The sequence below is a fragment of the Saccopteryx bilineata genome, chromosome 1, assembly GCF_036850765.1.
Source record: "Saccopteryx bilineata isolate mSacBil1 chromosome 1, mSacBil1_pri_phased_curated, whole genome shotgun sequence".
Taxonomy (NCBI): domain Eukaryota; kingdom Metazoa; phylum Chordata; class Mammalia; order Chiroptera; family Emballonuridae; genus Saccopteryx; species Saccopteryx bilineata.
In genome coordinates, this window is record NC_089490.1 from 223,956,230 (window position 1) to 223,978,182 (window position 21,953).

Below are 21,953 nucleotides of genomic sequence, written 5' to 3' on the forward strand. Positions count from 1 at the left end.
CAGAAAATAATCAAAGCATTTTTCCTTTTCTAGAGAGTAAAATATATTTGGAAAAAATACGGCTGCCCAATGCGACTTGATTTCAGAGAAAAGTTTCACCCTTTGATTCAGTTGTAAGTATATTCTTACTAAAACTTGAACTTATTTAAAAGTTTCAAAATAGGCCTAACCTGTGGAGGCGCAGTGGATAAAGCATCGACCTGGAAATGCTGAGGTCGCTGGTTTGAAACCCTGGGCTTGCCTGATCAAGGCACATAAGGGAGTTGATGCTTCCTCCTCCTCCCCCCTTCTCTCTCTCTCTCTCTCTATCTCTATTTCTCTTCTCTCTCTCCTTTCTAAAATGAATAAATAAAATAAAAAAAATAAAGTTTTAAAATAAAAGATGAAGGCCCTGGCCGGTAGGCTCAGCGGTAGAGCGTCGGCCTGGCGTGCGGGGGACCCGGGTTCGATTCCCGGCCAGGGCACATAAGAGAAGTGCCCATTTGCTTCTCCACCCCCACCCCCTCCTTCCTTTCTGTCTCTCTCTTCCCCTCCCGCAGCCAAGGCTCCATTGGAGCAAAGATGGTCCGGGCGCTGGGGATGGCTCCTTGGCCTCTGCCCCAGGCGCTAGAGTGGCTCTGGTCGCGGCAGAGCGACACCCCGGAGGGGCAGAGCATCGCCCCCTGGTGGGCAGAGCGTCGCCCCTGGTGGGCGTGCCGGGTGGATCCCGGTCGGGCGCATGCGGGAGTCTGTCTGACTGTCTCTCCCCGTTTCCAGCTTCAGAAAAATACAAAGGAAAAAAAAAAAAAAACTAAAATAAAAGATGAAGGCTAATCACACATTTAATATGTTGTAAAGTACCTGTACCCCAGATGCTAAAAGGTACTGTACCTCAATTCCGCAGGCTGACGTAGAGACACCAAGTCCAGATGAATTTTGAAGAGTTTTATTAAAGGAGGAGATTTATTAAATATGCCGGCCGCGTATAGCTGACATGGGGCAGCAGACCCAAATCATGTGCAAGCCCCAAAAATATTTCAGGGGCTGTTTATATACCCTTGATCACACATGGGTGGGGGAGAGCATGACATCATGGCACAAGCTGACATTTGTCTAGGAGATACACAGAAACATTAAGACTTTGGCCTAACCTGTGGTGGCGCAGTGGATAAAGCGTCAACCTGGAAACTCTGAGGTCGCCAGTTCAAAACCCTGGGCTTGCCTGGTCAAGGCACATATGGGAGTTGATGCTTCTTGCTCTTCCCCCTTCTCTCTCTCTCTCTCCCCTCTCTATAATGAATAAATAAAATCTTAAAAAAAAATAAAAAATTTTTAAGACTTTTAAGGTAACACAATCAAAGATGTTTACAAATCTTTTAGGGTTCGTCTTCCCTCACTAGCCTAGAGGTATTTTACTCTCAAGATTCCAGGAAGGCCTGACCAGGCGGTGGCGCAGTGGATAGAGCGTCGGACTGGGATGCGGAAGACCCAGGTTCGAGACCCCGAGGTCGCCAGCTTGAGTGAGGGCTCATCTGATTTGAGCAAAAAGCTCACTAGCTTGAGCCCAATGTCGCTGGCTCAAGCAAGGGGTTACTTGGTCTGCTGAAGGCCCGCGGTCAAGGCACATAAAACAAACAAACAAACAAATAAACAAAACCTTGAGCTTTCCTGGTCGAGGCACATATGGGAGTTGATGCTTCCTGCTCCTCCCCCCTTCTCTCTCTCTCTCTCTCTCTCCCCCTCCCTTTGCCTCTCTAAAATGAATAAATAAAAAATAAAAAAAAGATTCCAGGAAGGGCCTGACCAGGCAGATAGGGCAGAAGACCCAGGTTCGAGACCCCGAGGTCGCCAGTTTGAGCGCGGGCTCATCTGGCTTGAGCAAAAAGCTCACCAGCTTGGACCCAAGGTCGCTGGCTTGAGCAAGGGGTTACTCAGTCTGTGAAGGCCATGGTCAAGGCACATATAAGAAAGCAATCAATGAACAACTAAGGTGTCGCCAATGAAAAACTGATGATTGATGCTTCTCATCTCTCTCCATTCTTGTCTGTCTGTCCCTATCTATCCCTCTCTCTGACTCTCTCTCTGTCCCTGTAAAAAAAAAAAAAAAAAAAAAAAAGATTCCAGGAAAGGGGAGGAACTACAATCAATGTAAGGTGGTATGTAAATTCTGTCTCCCACTGAAAGAGAAGTTTTTCGGTTAACCTTTATTTTAGATTTAAAACTAAATGACCCCCATTGTTCTTGCAAGCCAGAAACTTCTACATTCTTCTCCCTCCCCTCCCCACAGGAAGGATGGGACAGGAAAGCCTGACCTTTCTTTCTAGAATATCAATATTAATTTTTCAGCTTTTTGGTACCTTACAACAAATAATAAATATTTTCAAGCACCCAATATATGTTTTCAGTATGAGTTCATCAAAGTTGGATCACCTATGGCCCCAGCATGTTGAACGAGGGTTACAAGTTAGCAGCCGAGACATAAGTGTGTAGAAAAGCTGAGAGTCTTGTCAGGGATGTAGGCATCACTTTATCTGCTCTAACCCCCCACCCCCACCCCACCTCCCCGTGCCTACCAGCAAGCACCCATATCAAACTAAACGAAGTTCCTAGAATTAGGAAAGAAACTACCTTCTCGAGATGACATATGCCTTTTCTTTTCATGGGCCAGTAATATCTAAAAGTATTGTACATACTGAACCCAAGAAACAGGCCATATAGAGCCACATGGGGAAGCACCAGGATCCATCAGGAGGCCCAGGGGGTGTAGGGGGCAGAATGCCGGCAAAGGCCTTGACTGTGTTTTCTGTGAGAAGGAATGGATAAGGCAAGGTAAAACAGGCTTTGAAGTGACTGTTTTGAAAAACGTGAGCAGGCTCCCGCCTAGGTGCTGTCCCTAGTTGTCTGACACCTGGCCTGGGTGATTAGGGCAGTCAGATAGGGAGAGTCCATGAAGGAGGTGGTTGGGGGTGGGGGCTTTGCATACAAAAGTCATGCTCAAAGGCACATTGTTTGCTATCTCTACAAATTAATTAACCTTGGGAGGGCCAGTCCCTCAAGGGTGAGCAAGGCCCCATATAGTAAAGCATCACAATACAATGAGCTATCCCAAATGATCCAGGACTGAATATGGGACCGACAGAGAGATCTCTTCCTTCCGGAAGTGGGACTGCCATAGTCAAGTTCCAAATTCTAGGGAAATTAGCTGCCAACTCATGACATTTCTAAATTCCTCAGATTAAATTAATATCATATCTTACATTCATGAAAATAAGCCATGCTTATCCAGCAAGTAGTTTTGCCCCATAATCTTCATGAAATAAATAAAATATTATCAAAGATAATAAACCCAGAAAGTAAGGGTCATGCAATTTATCCTTATTGCCACTAGATGACACTGCAGCTTATTGCTTTTTGTGTCAGAAGATGCCAGCTCACAGAGTTCAAGATTTTATTTAAATAAAACATGCGAATAAATAAATAAATAAATAAATAAATAAAACATGTGGCTTGGCAATTAGTTCTAGTCATTCAAAAGCAGATGGCTTATACAAGATGCAATTGAGCACGCTGCACCTTCCAAAGTTCCTAGAATTAGAGCTTTGCTAAAGCCTGACCCAAATCTCTAAAACTGTGTGCATGTTCCCATAGGGTGGGCCCAGAGCTCTCATTAGAGTACAGTTCTCTATGACCCTCCTTCGACTCCAAGAAAGAAGCCAGGGTCTACTACGCCAGTCCCATTACTCACACCTGAGTTCCTCTCTGTATGACTTCTAAATATAAATTAAATAGAAAATACCTCCTCAGATACCACTTCCTGACACTAAGTTTTTCTGCTCAATTTGTGAGAATGGGACAATAACTGTTCTTTATAACCAGGAGTGGATGGTAGCAATCCATAGCTGACCTGAGAAGCCAGAGAGAATAACTGTAGTGTCAGGCAGAGATCTGAGCAGACAATAAGGAGGCACCATCAGGAATCTGGTTTTTTTTATGAATGGACACAGAGATGGGACCCAGAATATAGATCAGACACTGAGGCAACCTGCCTGAGACCAAGATCCTAAGTGAAATTTCCATACAAAGGGTGTAGGGGACAATTCTATTTTTAAAAATGGGCAATAGGCCTGACCTGTGGTGGCGCAGTGGATAAAGCGTCGACCTGGAAATGCTGAGGTCGCCGGTTCGAAACCCTGGGCTTGCCTGGTCAAGGCACATATGGGAGTTGATGCTTCCAGCTCCTCCCCCCTTCACTCTCTCTGTCTCTCTCTCCTCTCCCTCTCTCTCCTTTCTATAAATGAATAAATAAAAAATAAATAAATTAAAAATGGGCAATAACTGATGGAGAAGGAAGACATGTAACCATTTTTAAAACCCCCTCTGCTTAGTGAACGTGTATGCCTTTATCAGTCTCTGAACTTTAGCTTCGGGCTGAAGCCCCTATTTTTTTATGATAGCAGGGAAAAAATGATAATCTTAATAATCTGAACTAACCCACCTCTTTTAAAACTCACTAAGTTTAGGGTAAATACTCTAAACTTAACGGGCCTTCTGTCTCTGGTGCCAGTGTCAGGGGAGTGGGCAGCCTGTCCATGTTGGACTGTGTGCTGGCGTCTGCAGCTGGCATGAGTCACCACGTGTTCCCCGAGCGTGGGCTGTGCATGACCTTTGACCCAGGAGCTTCTGATGACTCCTGCTTCTCAGCCTGACCTCAGTTCTCACGGAGGCTGCTGATGCTCTGACACCCAGCCTCACCTTCCAGCTGCCTCCTCCACGGAGACCTGCCGCAGCTCCGCTCTCATCATCGTCATTCTGTGGTTTAATTCTCCAGTACAATAGAGGAACCCACTGGGTATCTGTTCATTAAATGACTCCAGGGGACCCTTGCAGTGACTTCTCCATACATCACTCACTTCCATCTATGTGCCTGCCACCAGCCATGATGGCAGGGCCTCGGCTACCTTCACCTAATCAATAGATGGTTCCTAGCAAAGCAAAAGAGAAGTTATGCCTCCAACTGTCAAAAAAACCTGCTTCATTACTATTAGGTTTATTCTCGGGGCTGGAGGAAATCTATCCAGTGGGTACTGTGAGGATTTTATAAATAGGAACATGGAGTCTTCAAGAGTTTAAGTAACTTCCCCAGGCTCACAAAGCTGTTAAGTGATAAAGACAGGATTTCAACCTAAGCCCATCTGACTTGAAAGCTGGAACTCTTGATCCCTCTATTCCACTGGAAAATAAAGCCAGTCTGACATGGGTAGGGGGAAAAGGAGAACACATTACCTCTATAGCCTATAACTACTGAAATTAATTTATGGAAAAGAAGTCATTGTCACATAATATAGACTTAAAGGGGTCAGAAAAAAAAATATTTACAGTAGGCTGGTGCAATTATTTTCCTCATTTGCTGTTTCTCTCAGATACAATGAAAATGGCTTTATTGAAGATGTCCAGGTAAATTTCATCGTGTGGGAGATACATGGCCGGGCTGACTACAGCTTTAACAGCACTATGAAGAAGGTACACATCCTAGATCTCAACAGACTTTAGCATGCAATTAGATGTGGCTTTCTATTTTAAATCTATACATAAATTATCTAAGGAAAATAAAACCAGTCCACTGTAAGTAGGAAAAAAAAACATATTACCTCTCTATCCTATGACTAATACAATTAATTTATGAAAAAGGAGTCATTGTCACATAAAACAGACTTAAACGGGTCAGAAAAAGTAAAACAATGTTTATAGTCCTATGATGCCATTATAGATAAATATTTTATTCTCTCTCCACACTGTATTTAATGTTGGGTTGTTTATGGGCTTTCCCTTAGCGTTCAGACCTTGATCACATTTGTGCTGAATCAAACGGACACTCTAGGGTTCACCTGACTTCTCTGCATCATCTGACCCATTGACCATGGCTCCACTGTCGCCTCTCTCCCACAGTTTCCAGCCATCTTCTGTGTCTGGTTGAGCTTGGCCCGCACAGTGAATCCTCCCTATTCGACCCTTTCACTTTGCTGGTCATAGCCCAGAGTTACCACCTCTCCCACTCACACTTCCCTCCAGCCACCCATGTGGGGCATGCTACCAAGTAGGGGGCATCATGATGGAGCCCTTCTAAAAGTTAATTAATCCCTTCAGCATTAATTCCTGAGATTCCCCAGAGATCTTTTTTTTTTTTTTTTGTATTTTTGTATTTTTCTGAAGCTGGAAACGGGGAGAGACAGTCAGACAGACTCCCGCATGGGCCCGACCGGGATCCACCTGGCACGCCCACCAGGGGGCGACGCTCTGCCCACCAGGGGGCGATGCTCTGCCCCTCCGGGGGCGTCGCTCTGCTGCTACCAGAGCCACTCTAGCGCCTGAGGCAGAGGCCAAGGAGCCATCTACAGCACCGGGGCCACCTTTGCTCCAATGGAGCCTCACTGTGGGAGGGGAAGAGAGAGACAGAGAGGAAGGAGAGGGGGAGGGGTGGAGAAGCAAATGGGCGCTTCTCCTGTGTGCCCTGGCCGGGAATCGAACCCGGGACTTCTGTACGCCAGGTCGATGCTCTACCACTGAGCCAACTGGCCAGGGCCTCCCCAGAGATCTTATCCCTTTCTCCTTCCAAAGTAACTTTCTCATCTGTCAGAGACTTGAATCTCCAAGAAGAGCACCCACCCAGGTGGCAGCTGAGAGACCCGAGTCCCAGCTGCTACCCGTCCAGAGTACTGCAAGAACTAAGTGTCCTTTAATTATGTTTCCAGAGAAATCCCTCCCTCCACACACTTCTATTATTGCAGCGCAGCAGAGACAATCTCAACTAATACACTCCCCTATTAAAATGACATTTCCATTCAAGCATTTTAGTCTCTGGTCTCAACCCTCGATTCTTTAGTTTTCCCATTGTCTCCCATTGCTCCTGCCTTGGACTTTCTCTTACACAATACAGGTATCCATTATACTGGAATCTCTGCTTTCTCCCTCTCCACCCCTCCCATTTTTCTTCTTTTCTTTATGTATCTAACATGAGCGCCTAGTTCAGTTCTTCATCCACTGTTTTGCAATGTCTACGTCACTTTCCCCAGTGTTGTTCGTGTTCACTATTACGGGCAACTTGAAACATCAATCTTCCTACCTTATCCATGCCTATATCTGAGCTGCTGATCACGTCTAGAAAACAATTTTAATTGCAATAACTGGAATTAGGAACTCCACTATGGGGAGTAATGGCTGAAAAGAGAATTAGTCAACTGGAAGAGAAGGTTGGAAAGAAATATACAGAATTATGCATAGAGAGATAAATTCATTTAAAACACAGAAAAAAACATAATAGAGATTTGGTGCTAAGATATAAAAACTGAAGTCCTAAGAAAGAGAAAAAAGAGAGTCTTGGCCAGAAGCAGTATTTTCCAAAACTGGTAAAAGATATCAAGGCACAGAAAAAGTCATCTGCATCCAGAAACACCACTATAAAATTTCTAAAATCAGTAACAAAAGAGAAAAACTTTAAAGTAGCCAGAGGAATAAAAAAGGATAATTTCGAGTGACGTCACGGAAATGGCGCCGTGAGAAGCGCGACCGACAGCTCTCCCCTAAATCACAACAAATTTATCAACTAGAAACAGAAAAATTTATCCTCGGAGCATTCCGGAGTTCCACACAAACTGAAAGCAAAAGGACTGTTATCACTTGAATCTGAGAGACGAGGGTGTGGAGGAAGCTACCGCAGCGACGCTCATTCAAGCCGCCAGGGAGTGCGCCTGCGGTGAGTCAGCCCATATACTTGGGAACCACAAGCCGCCGCGAGCGGCCGACCGCGAGCCGCCGTGAGCCCCCACGAACCGGCACCGCGAGCTGCCGCAAGCCCCCGCGAACCGCCACCGCGAGCGGCCACCACTAGCCGCCGCGCGCGCGCGCCCGGTCCGGTTGAGCACCGCTGACGTTCCCAGCGGCCCGCACACTGCGAGTGGGGGTCGCCGGCCACCAGTGCCCGGAGCGCCCCATTCGCGCGTGTGCCTTGGGCATTCCACGCGCCCAGGGCGCCCTACTGGCCCAGGGCGCCCTACTGGCCCGCACACCCAGGGGGCTCCATTATCCTGCGCCTGGTGCGGTCCAGCCGCCAGCGGCGGGGCGAGCGGGAGAGGCTTGGGAGATTCTCTCCGTGGGCGGGGCACCTCACCCAGCCATTCAAGCTAACAATCAAGCGTTGGGGGAGGGGCGCGCGCAGGCAGCCTAAAATACCTTCGGAAACACAGCTGCGACCCAATCACTGAAATTAGCTTAACCCATAAAATCTGCGCACCCTCGGTTCTAATTGATAAGATCTCTCTCAGTTCAGCGATCCAAGACAAGAGGCGTGATATTTTTTAGTGCCTCTCGCTAAAGGGGCGGGGGCAACTTCTGATTGATAGAGCCTCCATATTCAGAGATAAACGCTAACAAGAAGGACTTGGCAGATAATAAGGTCTATACTACACTAGTCGTAAGCAGAGACTAGTGCCTCTTCTTCCCTGCAAAAACAGGCTACAAAGTGTGGAAAGCCTGGGTTGAGAGGTCCAACTAAATGATAGGCGCTGAACAGTCACCTTGACAACAATTGACTCCCACCCCCGCCTGATTACACTGGAGGCCCTGACTGTCAGAGCCTTTCCCAAAGCCTTGCACTGAGTGGGGATAGAGTGGGGATTTCCCAGCTCTTTGAGCCTCTTACTCCCCAGGCAGAAGCAGTTGCAGCCTTATAGCTGGATCACCAGGCTGCTAATTCAGAAAGGGGGGACTAGGAGAGAGAATCCAGGAAAGCAAACTCTCTCATCGTTGGACCCTGCAAACGCCAACAAGCCTTTACTTCCAGCAAGACTAAAGCCAATTATATGACATTGCCATAGAATCCCATCAACTGCAAATCCCTACCTAAGAGTGACACAGGGGCAGAGCCTGGGGTACAGAGTCACCGACTAGGAAGAGGGAGAGAAAAGAAAAAGGAAGAAGTTAACCTCTCAAAATCAAGAAAAACCCACAGACTTTACAACTTGATCCATTAATTTTTTGTTGTTGTTGTTGTTGTTTGTTTCTTCTATCTTTTTGCCTTTATTTCCTCCACCTCGGTCCTTCTATTCTCTGCCCATCTTATGCTTCCCCTTTCTTGAACTACACTACCCATGAGTGTTGCATTTTATTTTTCTTCTTCATCCTCACCCTCCTTTAAGGTTATACTCCAAAACACTTAACTCTCACTCTCTCCTCTTTTGTTTTTTTTTTGTCTTGCTTTATTTTGTTTTTTTCTCCTCCTATTTTATTTCTTCCTTCGTTTTTCTCTTTTTCTTATTTTTTCCTTTCTATTCATTTTTTCTTTTCTCATTTTACTTTCCTCCCATATAATCCTCAATCACGAACAAATTAGTTAATTTGGGACTCAAGGCTTTTTTTTGGCTTTATTTCTCTTTTTTGCTTTTGTTTTTATTTTTTTTTCTCTTGTTTGTTTATTTTTGTGGCATTTTGGGTCCTCCCAACCCAAGGTCTCCATTGTATTTAGTCTTCGCTCCACTTAATACAACAGATTTTTACTTATTAATTTTATTTTTTCTTCTTTATTATTCTTTTTTGGTCCTTTTTTCTGATTCCCTCTTATCCCTCTCATTATATCTCTTAGTTGACCATCACTTACAAGCAAATCATCTTATGCTTGTCTAAGATTTTCTTCTTTTTTTTTTTTTTTTTTTGCATTTAGTAGGTCCCTACTCCCTTTTTTTGCCCCTTGAACTCTTCACCCCAAATCAGGCCCTCCATTATAGGCACGATATTTCCCTGAGGAGGGGAGAGGAGGGAAAGAGAAGAGAGAAAAAAAGGGGGAAATAATAAATTATTACTGTTTTTTTTTTGTGGGGTGTTTTACCCTTTTTTTTTTTTCTTTTTACTCTTTATTAACTCTAATTAGTGCTATCAATAAGACCACCCTCAGATGCCAATAAGAAAGAGGAAATCGAATATTATGGATACAAAAGAAAGAGAGGTAACACAAATAGATGTGGAAAAATCTATGGAGAAAAGACTTAACATATTGGAAGCCTTGGAGCTAAATGACAGAGAATTTAAAATAGAAATCTTAAAAATACTCAGAGATATACAAGAAAACACAGAAAGGCAATATAGGGAGATCAGAAAACAGCTCAATGAACACAAAGAATATATTACCAAGGAAATTGAAACTATAAAAACAAATCAAACAGAAATGAAAAACTCAATTCACGAGCTGAAAAACGAGGTAACAAGCTTAGCTAACAGAACAGCCCAGATTGAAGATAGGATTAGTGAAATAGAAGACAAACAACTTGAGGCACAACAGAGAGAAGAAGAAAGAGACTCAAAAATAATAAAAAATGAGAAAGCCCTACAGGAATTGTCTGACTCCATCAGAAAGAATAACATAAGAATAATAAGTATATCAGAGGGAGAAGAGAAAGAAAATGGAATGGAGAATATACTCAAACAAATAATAGACGAGAACTTCCCAAGCCTGTGGAAGGAACTAAAGCCTCAAATTCAAGAAGCAAACAGAACACGAAGTTTTCTTAACCCCAACAAACCCACTCCAAGGCACATCATAATAAAGATGACACAAACCAATGACAAAGAAAAAATTCTCAAGGCAGCCAGGGAAAAGAAGAGTACAACATATAAAGGAAGGCCTATTAGATTATCATCAGATTTCTCAGCAGAAACTCTACAAGCTAGAAGAGAGTGGACCCCAATATTTAAAGCCCTGAAAGAGAGGAACTTTCAGCCAAGAATACTATACCCATCAAAGCTATCCTTCAAGTATGAAGGAGATATAAAAACATTTACAAATACAGAAAAGATGAGAGAATTTATCAACAGAAAGCCCCCACTCCAGGAAATACTAAAGGGGGTTTTCCAACCAGATTCAAAGAACAAAAGAAAACAACACCACAAGTAACAGCTCCACCAAGAACACAATAAAACCAAACTTAAACTGTGACAACAAAGGAAAAACAGGGGGGAGAGGATGGAGATTAACAGTAGCAAAGGATGATGAAGTGCAGAAATACTTATAAGATAGGGTACTACAATGAATATGGTAGGTACCCTTTTCATTACTTAATGGTAACCACCCTTAAAAAAACCACCACAAAAACACTTGACTTAAAAAAGGTAGCAACAGAGGAAAGAAGTATGGAACACAAACAAACAAAAACAAATGATAGAAAAACAAAAGAGAAGAATCAAACTAGATACAAAACTAACAGAAAGCAATTTATAAAATGGCAGTAGGGAACCCACAAGTGTCAATAATTACACTAAATGTAAATGGATTAAACTTACCAATAAAAAGACACAGAGTAGCAGAATGGATTAAAAAAGAAAATCCAACTATATGCTGCCTACAAGAAACACATCTAAGCAACAAGGATAAAAACAAATTCAAAGTGAAAGGCTGGAAAACAATACTCCAAGCAAACAACACCCAAAAAAAAGCAGGTGTAGCAATACTCATATCTAATAATGCTGACTACAAGACAGAAAAAGTACTCAGAGACAAAAATGGTCATTTCATAATGATTAAGGGGAAGTTGAATCAAGAAGACATAACAATCCTTAATATATATGCACCAAACCAAGGAGCACCAAAATATATAAGACAGCTACTTATTGACCTTAAAACAAAAACTGACAAAAATACAATCATACTTGGAGACCTCAATACACCGCTGACGGCTCTAGATCGGTCATCCAAACAGAGAATCAATAAAGATATAGTGGCCTTAAACGAAATACTAGAACACCTGGATATGATAGACATCTACAGGACACTTCATCCCAAAGCGACAGAGTATACATTTTTCTCTAGTGTACATGGAACATTCTCAAGAATTGACCATATGTTGGGCCACAAAGACAATATCAGCAAATTTAGAAAAATTGAAATTGTACCAAGCATATTTTCTGATCATAAAGCCTTGAAACTAGAATTCAACTGCAAAAAAGAGAGGGAAAAACCCACAAAAATGTGGAAACTAAACAACATACTTCTAAAAAATGAATGGGTCAAAGAAGAAATAAGTGCAGAAATCAAAAGATATATACAGACTAATGAAAATGAAAATACGACATATCAGAATCTCTGGGATGCAGCAAAAGCAGTAATAAGAGGAAAGTTCATATCACTTCAGGCCTATATGAACAAACAAGAGAGAGCCGAAGTAAACCACTTAACTTCACACCTTAAGGAACTAGAAAAAGAAGAACAAAGACAACCCAAAACCAGCCGAAGAAAGGAGATAATAAAAATCAGAGCAGAAATAAATGAAATAGAGAACAGAAAAACTATAGAAAAAATCAATAAAACAAGGAGCTGGTTCTTTGAAAAGATCAACAAAATTGACAAACCCTTGGCAAGACTCACCAAGGAAAAAAGACACAGGACTCAAATAAATAAAATCCAAAATGAAAGAGGAGTGATCACCACAGACATCATAGAAATACAAAGAATTATTGTAGAATACTATGAAAAATTATATGCCACCAAATACAACAATCTAGAAGAAATGGATAAATTCCTAGAACAATACAACCTTCCTAGACTGAGTCATGAAGAAGCAGAAAGCCTAAACAGACCAATCAGCAGGGAGGAAATAGAAAAAACTATTAAAAATCTCCCCAAAAATAAAAGTCCAGGCCCAGACGGTTATACTAGTGAATTCTATCAAACATTCAAAGAAGACTTGGTTCCTATTCTACTCAAAGTCTTCCAAAAAATTGAAGAAGAAGCAATACTTCCAAACACATTTTATGAGGCCAACATAACCCTCATACCAAAACCTGGCAAGGATGGCACAAAGAAAGAAAACTACAGACCAATATCTCTAATGAATACAGATGCTAAAATACTAAACAAAATACTGGCAAACCAAATACAACAACATATTAAAAAAATAATACATCATGATCAAGTGGGATTCATCCCAGAATCTCAAGGATGGTTCAACATACGCAAAACGGTTAACGTAATACACCATATCAACAAAACAAAGAACAAAAACCACATGATCTTATCTATAGATGCAGAAAAGGCTTTTGATAAAATACAACACAATTTTATGTTTAAGACTCTCAACAAAATGGGTATAGAAGGAAAATATCTCAACATGATAAAGGCCATATATGATAAACCATCAGCCAACATCCTATTAAACGGCATAAAACTGAGGACTTTCTACCTTAAATCAGGAACAAGACAGGGTTGTCCACTCTCTCCACTCTTATTCAACGTGGTGCTAGAAGTTCTGGCCAGAGCAATCAGACAAGACAAAGAAATAAAAGGCATCCATATCGGAAAAGAAGAAGTAAAGCTATCACTTTTTGCTGATGATATGATCCTATACATCGAAAACCCAAAGGACTCCACAAAAAGATTATTAGAAACAATAAACCAATACAGTAAGGTCGCAGGATACAAAATTAACATACAAAAGTCCATAGCCTTTCTATATGCCAACAATGAAATATTAGAAAACGAACTAAAAAAAATAATCCCCTTCACGATTGCAACAAAAAAAATAAAATACCTAGGAATAAACATAACAAAGAACGTAAAGGACCTATATAATGAAAATTACAAAGCATTGTTAAGGGAAATCGAAAAAGATACAATGAGATGGAAAAATATTCCTTGTTCTTGGATAGGAAGAATAAATATAATCAAAATGGCCATATTACCCAAAGCAATATACAAATTTAATGCAATTCCCATCAAAATCCCTATGAGATTTTTTAAAGAAATGGAACAAAAAATCATCAGATTTATATGGAACTATAAAAAACCCCGAATAGCCAAAACAATCCTAAGGAAAAAGAATGAAGCTGGGGGCATTACAATACCTGACTTTAAACTATATTATAGGGCCACGATAATCAAAACAGCATGGTATTGGCAAAAAAATAGACACTCAGACCAATGGAACAGCATAGAAAGCCCAGAAATAAAACCACATATATACGGTCAAATAATCTTTGATAAAGGGGCCAACAACACACAATGGAGAAAAGAAAACCTCTTCAACAAATGGTGTTGGGAAAACTGGAAAGCCACATGCAAAAGAATGAAACTCGACTACAGCCTGTCCCCGTGTACTAAAATTAATTCAAAATGGATCAAAGACCTAAATATAAGACCTGAAACAATAAAGTGCATAGAAGAAGACATAGGTACTAAAATCATGGACCTGGGTTTTAAAGAACATTTTATGAACTTGACTCCAATGGCAAGAGAAGTGAAGGCAAAGATAAATGAATGGGACTACATCAGAATTAAAAGTTTTTGCTCAGCAAGAGAAACTGATATCAAAATAAACAGACAGCCAACTATATGGGAACTGATATTTTCAAACGACAGCTCAGATAAGGGCCTAATATCCAAAATTTACAAAGAACTCATAAAACTCAACAACAAACAAACAAACAATCCAATAAAAAAATGGGAAGAGGACATGAACAGACACTTCTCCCAGGAAGAGATACAAATGGCCAACAGATATATGAAAAGATGCTCAGCTTCATTAGTTATTAGAGAAATGCAAATCAAAACTACAATGAGATACCACCTCACTCCTGTTAGATTAGCTATTATCAACAAGACGGGTAATAGCAAATGTTGGAGAGGCTGTGGAGAAAAAGGAACCCTCATTCACTGTTGGTGGGACTGTAAAGTAGTACAACCATTATGGAGGAAAGTATGGTGGTTCCTCAAAAAACTGCAAATAGAACTACCTTATGACCCAGCAATCCCTCTACTGGGTATATACCCCAAAACCTCAGAAACATTGATACGTGAAGACACATGTAGCCCCATGTTCATTGCAGCACTGTTCACAGTGGCCAAGACATGGAAACAACCAAAAAGCCCCTCAATAGAAGACTGGATAAAGAAGATGTGGCACATATACACTATGGAATACTACTCAGCCATAAGAAATGATGACATCAGATCATTTACAGCAAAATGGTGGGATCTTGATAACATTATAAGGAGTGAAATAAGCAAATCAGAAAAAAACAAGAACTACATGATTCCATACATTGGTGGAACATAAAAATGAGACTAAGAGACATGGACAAGAGTGTGGTGGTTACCAAGGGTGGGGGGGGAGGGAGGACATGGGAGGGAGGGAAGGAGAGAGTTAGGGGGAGGGGGAGGGGCACAGAGAACTAGATAGAGGGTGACGGAGGACAATCTGACTTTGGGCGAGGGTTTTGCAACATAATTTGATGACAAAATAACCTAGACATGTTTTCTTTGAATATATGTACCCTGATTTATTAATGTCATCCCATTACCATTAATAAAAATTTATTTTAAAAAATAAATAAATAAATAAATATAGTCATAAAACAAACAAAAAAAAAAGGATAATTTCTTCAAAAGAGTAATTATAATATATAAAGCTGATTTTCCAATATAAATAGTAAAAACCAGAAAACTTTGAACAAAAATATTTTTAAATTACTGAAAGAAAATAATTTCTAAACCTACAATTCTTTATGTAATCAAAATAGCCTTTAAAAAATAAAAACAGCCTGACCAGGTGGTGGTGCAGTGGATGCAGAGGACCCAGGTTCGAGACCCTGAGCTCACCAGCTTGAGCCCAAGGTCACTGGCTTGAGCAAGGGGTTACTCAGTCTGTTGCAGCCCCACGGTCAAGGCACATATGAGAAAGCAATCAATGAACAACTAAAGTGCCACAACGAAAAATTGATGATTGATGCTTCTCTCTCCGTTTCTGTCTGTCTGTCCCTTTCTATTCCTCTCTCTGTCTCTGTAAAAAAATTAAATAAATAAATAAAAATAAAAATGAACAACAAAGAACACTTTACAAGATACGTGAAATTTAAAAAAAGAAATTTTTTTTGTTTGTTTGTTTTTGTTTTTGTTTTTGTTTTTGTTTTTGTTTTTCATTTTTCTGAAGCTGGAAACAGGGAGAGACAGTCAGACAGACTCCCGCATGCGCCCGACCGGGGTCCACCCGGCACGCCCACCAGGGGCGACGCTCTGCCCACCAGGGGGCGATGCTCTGCCCATCCTGGGCGTCGCCATGTTGCGACCAGAGCCACTCTAGCGCCTGAGGCAGAGGCCACAGAGCCATCCCCAGCACCCGGGCCATCTTTGCTCCAATGGAGCCTTGGCTGCGGGAGGGGAAGAGAGAGACAGAGAGGAAAGCGCGGCGGAGGGGTGGAGAAGCAAATGGGCGCTTCTCCTGTGTGCCCTGGCCGGGAATCGAACCCGAAAAAAAGAAATTTTTTGAAGTAAAAAAGAATAAAAATGATTTCAGAGAAAGTAACAAATGTTAAAAGTAGGCCCAAAAAAAGATCCAATAGATGGATAAATGGAATTCCTGAAAAAGAAAACCAAAGCAAAGGAACAAAACTGACACTAGTAATTTAACAAACATCCCTCCCTTGAGAAAAAAGATTAGAAGAGATTTCTATGGGCCTAACATGGGGCAAGTCAGGCTACATTAGGATAGTTATTGCAATGGGTTAAACTCATTATGTTAAATCTATGAGTTCATAATGAGTTTTTTTAAGTTTACTTTTGGAGAATGATAAGAAACCAATTCCTTATTTTGAAAGCTGGCAAATAAAGAGAAAAAAAAATTTATCCTACCTTTCTCAAATAAACAATATCTGTGGATAACCAAAAAGTAGATGAGAGGAAGCATCTCTTTATAAAATTATTCCAGTTCACAAATGAAAAAAAATAGAATTGAAATATCATATCACCATTTTACAATCCAGATAATACAGGTTGTTATAAATAAGTTGATCTCAACCAATTTGACAATGGACAAATGGATAAAATGAACAAATGCCTTGAAAAAACACAATTTAACAAAATTTCTTGCATTCCAAGAAAAAAAAAATAGAAATCCCTAATCCCAGATGGCTTTGTGGATGAAGGCTATAAACATTTCACTTCAGCCTTACAAAAACCCCTCCAGAGAAGCAGATTAAGGTCAGTTGAGGCCCCTGGTACAGAAGAAAATATTGAGCACCTTAAAAAAAAGAGAGAGACAGAGAAAATAAAAATACATGTTAACCATATTTTTAAATAAACAAGACATACTATGTACTATTAATGTTAAAATTGCACATATAAAACCAAACTTGGTGTCATTAGAAAAAAGTGTAAAGTTGGGGTTTTGTGGGGCCTTCAGAAGTCGGGGCCCAGAGCGTGCACGCAGTGTGCCTGCCGTTAAATCCACCTCTGCCCCTCCAGATTATTAGGTTAAGGCGAGCATATTCCAACTCACTTTGTGAACCCAGGAGGATCCTAAAACAAAACAGAATTATGAGACAATCTCTCTCATGATCACTGATATGAACCACCGAAACAAAATAGTAGCAGATAAAACTCATCAAGATACTAAAAAAGACTACATCTAGACCAAGTTCTGTTGATTTCACAAAGAAGAATTGCCATAGCATTTGAAAATGAAAGTAATCCACTATATTAACAGAATAAAGAAGAAAAGGTATAAGATTATTATAATAGTTGATGAAATGTCATTTGATTTAAAAATTATCACCCATATATAACTATCAAAATAAATCTTAGAAAATTATAAATAGATGGTAACTTCCTTAACCTAATAAAATATTGATACCAAAAATATATATATAGAAAACATCATCCTTAGGGTGAAAATTTGAAACCCTGAAATCAGCAATGAAATAAGAGAGTCAGTTACCACTAATGTACCACCTTGTCCCTGATCTTTGTAATGAGGCAAACAATAAAAATAAATTAAAAGTATAAGGAAAGGAAAGGAAGAAATAAAACTGTCATAGTCACAGATAAAGTAACTGTTTATGCAAAACAGTTCAAATTAATAAAAGAATTTAAGATGCTTTCTCTGTATAAGGTCAATATACAAAATTTCATTGTTTCTCTGTATCAGCAAACATTTAAATAATTTTAAAAATTTTAATACATAAGTTTCATTGGCATTAAAATATATTAAGTACTTATGAATAAATTGATACAATATATATATTGACAGAGTGGTTGTTTAAACGAAGCCCAGACATGGAAGTCAATGTCTGCACTTAACAAGCACCTCCCACTAGGAAAAGTTTGGGGACCTGAGGTAAGAAAAACAGTACCTTGCAAACTGTCCATTGATAATAAGTAATTTGGCATTTTAGTTTTAATAATGCTTGATGAAAACACTTTGGATTTAAATTTGTTTTTGTAAATCAAATCTGATTTTTCTGTTGGATTATATTGTGATTTCAAAGATGGTTCATCTTAATTTCTGTTTGATCTTCTGTTGCTCCTATTACTAAATATTTTGCATAATTTTATCTGCTAAAAATCTGTGTTTATAGAATACTAAATATCTGACAAACATGTTAAAGCACTGACAGTGTGTCTTTCTGAAGAATATCTGAAGTTTCCATTTTTGTACAACTAAGATCCTTTCTTAACGGCAATTATAATTATCAATCCTATACTGTTTTCAATATTTTGCAGTTGAAGTTTCTTAAATTGAAATTAATGTATGTTATTTTGAGAATCAAATTGTATCTCATGGATAAAGAGTGACACATAAGGTACCTCATCCTATAAAATGTTTACCCTACAATAAAAATTTACATACTTTGCTTCTGCATCAGAATCTATGCATGTCAAGGCAGAGATATATATAATACAAACAACGTACTTTGTCATCTGATGTCATTCCCAACAATCTACTTTCCATCCAGCACTCCCCATCTTTCCAGCAACGTAACTAGAGGCTCTACTCTAAAAAACCCTTTGAACAAGCCTTCTACCCCAGTATAACCTTCAATCTATTGATCCCATTACCCTACTGGTCTCCTCACTTCATCTTGCCCACCTTGAAGCTATTCACAATGCAGCAGCTAAATGGGAACATGTCACTCTTCTGTTCAAAACCATGCAATAGCTCCCATCTCACTTAGTTATGACAAAGCCTTTATTATATGCTACACCCCATCACAATGACTAGCTAGCTTCCCCCTTCAGATCTTCACTTAAAAATCAACCAGTCAATGAGAATTCCCTGGCCCCTCTTTTGAAAAAGTAAACCCTTACCCCAGGACAGTCTGTATCTCCCTTTCATATTATCTTTAATGCTATTAGCATTTATAACTTCCTGACATATATATATATATATATATATATATATATATATATATATATATATATATATATTCTGCTTATTTACCCAATTGGTTACCTGGCTCCCCAACCATGTTCACGTCTGTACCCCCAGCATCGATCTACCCCAATATGAGTGCTCAATAAATATTTGTGGAACTAATTAATTGAGTATAGGTCATCTACCAATTAAACAGAGTATTAGTTCCACTATTAAGAAATTATAAAGAATTAAACTAGTAAGAGAATCAGTTAAAAATAAAACTTACTCTCTTGACTTTTTGTTGAAGGATCTGGAGTTAAGGGTGATACTCTGTTTGCCAAAATCCCACAAAGGGCACCCAAATGTTCTATGATTCTGCCAAAATGACATATTTCTTGAGGCAATGGGTCACCTGTTAATAAGCAGCCATGGACCTTGCCTCAATCAATACAATACAGTGCAGGGGTTCTCAAATCTTGGTGTACATCAGAATCACCTAGGGACTGATTGAGGTAGGGGAGTAGGTAGATCTCTGGGCCTCTACTTCCCAAGTGTGATTCAACAGATCTGGAGAGAAGCCCACAATTTGCATTTCCAACAAGTTCCCAGGCGATGCTGATACTACTGATCTGGGGACCACATTTAAGAACCACTGAAACAGTGGTTGACATTCTAGAAAGGTTTGGAGTGCCCAGACCAGGCCCTCACTATTTGATTCTACTGTATGAAAACACAAAGTTCTCCATAAAAGCGTGAATTCAGTCTAGAGTCTTACTATAATGAAGGAAGGAACCTGCAAAGACTAGTTAAGCCCTGGTGAGTAAAGCTATCCTGACTGAAGGGTATACTAACTGTGCAGTAACTGAACTGTATACTAACTAAATGTGGCCATCAGGGGTGCTCTTCCTGTGAAACACACCCAAGTAGGAAACAGCAGTCCATTCTGGGCTGCACTGTTTGCCACAGAGTCCTGATTCTACAGGGATGAGTGACCTGTGTAAAAGATCCAGGAGGTATCTCCAAAGACTGCTAATTCTCAGGAGAAAAACTAAAGGACGCAAAAGGAAAAGTGACTTTTTCACAGGTTCCTCCACGTTAATGTCAGAGCTTGAGAAGGACAGGGAGGGTGTGTGTACTGAATGAAAATGGTTGCCTACACACATAAACTCAAGACCGCATTCAAATTTCCGAACATGGCTGACATATTATTCTGAGAAGTCCATGGCTGAAAATGAAGTATAATTCATAAGCTTTGTTTTCTCAGAGACTAGATGGCTTCATCAAGCGGGTTTCTGTCTTTGTTTTCTGTTCAGAACTATAAGAACTGTTTTTCATATGCTATTGGGAAACCAGGAGACTTGAATCAACCATATGAGATTATCAACAAGTCTAACTATAACCATCTAGTTTGGCCCATGGATCATACTGGAATGTATGTGTTTCGAGTGAAGATTCTGGATCCAAACTATAGGTGAATATGAATATCTTATTATAACAGTTTTAGCATTAGTTTCTCAAAAATTTTTTTCAATTTAATTTTTAATTGAATTTATTGGAGTGACATTAGTTAATGAAATTATGTAGGTTTCAGGTATACAATTCTATCACACATCATCTGTATATTGTATTGTGTGTTTACCACCCAAAGTCAAGTCTCCTCCTATCACCATTTATCCCTCCTTTACCCTCTTCTACTGTCCTCTACCCCCTTCTCCTCTTATTAATCATCATGCTGTTGTCAATGCTAATTTAATCTGATGTCATCCAGATATTCAATTTTTGGTATTTACATATTTACTTTTTCATTTTTTGTAGCAATCACATTAAACATTCCAAGGGGGTGGGAGATAAGAATGCATGTTAAACATTAATTAAATTAAACAATTTACAATTACTATGTTCCTTGGCTGTGACAGATGCAAATATAACATAAGCACAATCTCGGCCAACAAGGTGTTTATAGTTAAACAGGTTGGGAAAGGAGGAGTGGGGGTACACATACAAACCAAGAGAGGTCAAATCGGAGCAAATACTGAGGTATTTTTTCAACTACAATCATTTGCATTATTGATAAGCAGAATAATAATTCAAAGATGGGAAAGAGCAACGCTATTTTGAGCATCGGAAGAAACTTCTTGGAGAATAAGGAGCCTCAGCAGAATTTACATTGCCAGAAGACTAGAATACACACTTCAGATGAAAGAAATCGCACTAATCATGAAATGTGTATGGCTTGGGGAGTCGTGAAGGAAGGTGGGAAATGCCCCGTGTGAGGAAGGCAGAAAACAAAGCAGGCAGACTAACTGAAGGCATAATGTGGAAGTCAGTTTCCAACCATGTCCTAGAGACCCTCCTTGGCATCCTTACAGGGGAGTGTTGCTTTGAAAGTATAGTTCTTAAAAAATTAGCCAGATAAAAGCAAAAAGAATGTATTGATATAAAAGGAAAGTAACTAGACACAGATAAGTGAGAAGGCTAAAGTTAATGAGCCAAGAGGTCAGAGGAAGGCCTCGTGGCAGTAAGAATGGAAAGAAAGAAAAAAGTCTAAAAAATATGCAACAAAATGACAGAGTATATGATCTAATATGGCAAAAGAAGGAATTCATATGGTTTCCAGTTTTCTGGACTAAGTGATTAAAAATCATATTTTTTCTTTGACCAAAATAGCTAATGGGGTGGTTTTTCTCTGGGGGAAATACTGTGGTAAAAGTCCTGACTTTGCATTTGAGGAGACATTGTAATATCTGAGTGAAGATGTCCTATGGGCAGCTAAAAATAAAGTTAAAAATACAAATGGGGGTCTCTTCT

At 40.0% G+C, this 21,953-nt stretch overlaps 1 protein-coding gene across 1 annotated transcript in view; it reads left to right on the forward strand.

The window, feature by feature from the left end:
- Positions 1-21,953, forward strand: part of CATSPERE (catsper channel auxiliary subunit epsilon) — a 91,865-nt gene that overhangs the window by 57,843 nt on the left and 12,069 nt on the right. Inside the window, exons 17-20 of the mRNA XM_066252723.1 lie at positions 34-113; positions 5,400-5,499; positions 18,039-18,125; positions 20,459-20,616. Coding sequence (XP_066108820.1) covers positions 34-113; positions 5,400-5,499; positions 18,039-18,125; positions 20,459-20,616 — 425 coding nt within the window. The remainder of the gene's footprint in view (positions 1-33; positions 114-5,399; positions 5,500-18,038; positions 18,126-20,458; positions 20,617-21,953) is intronic.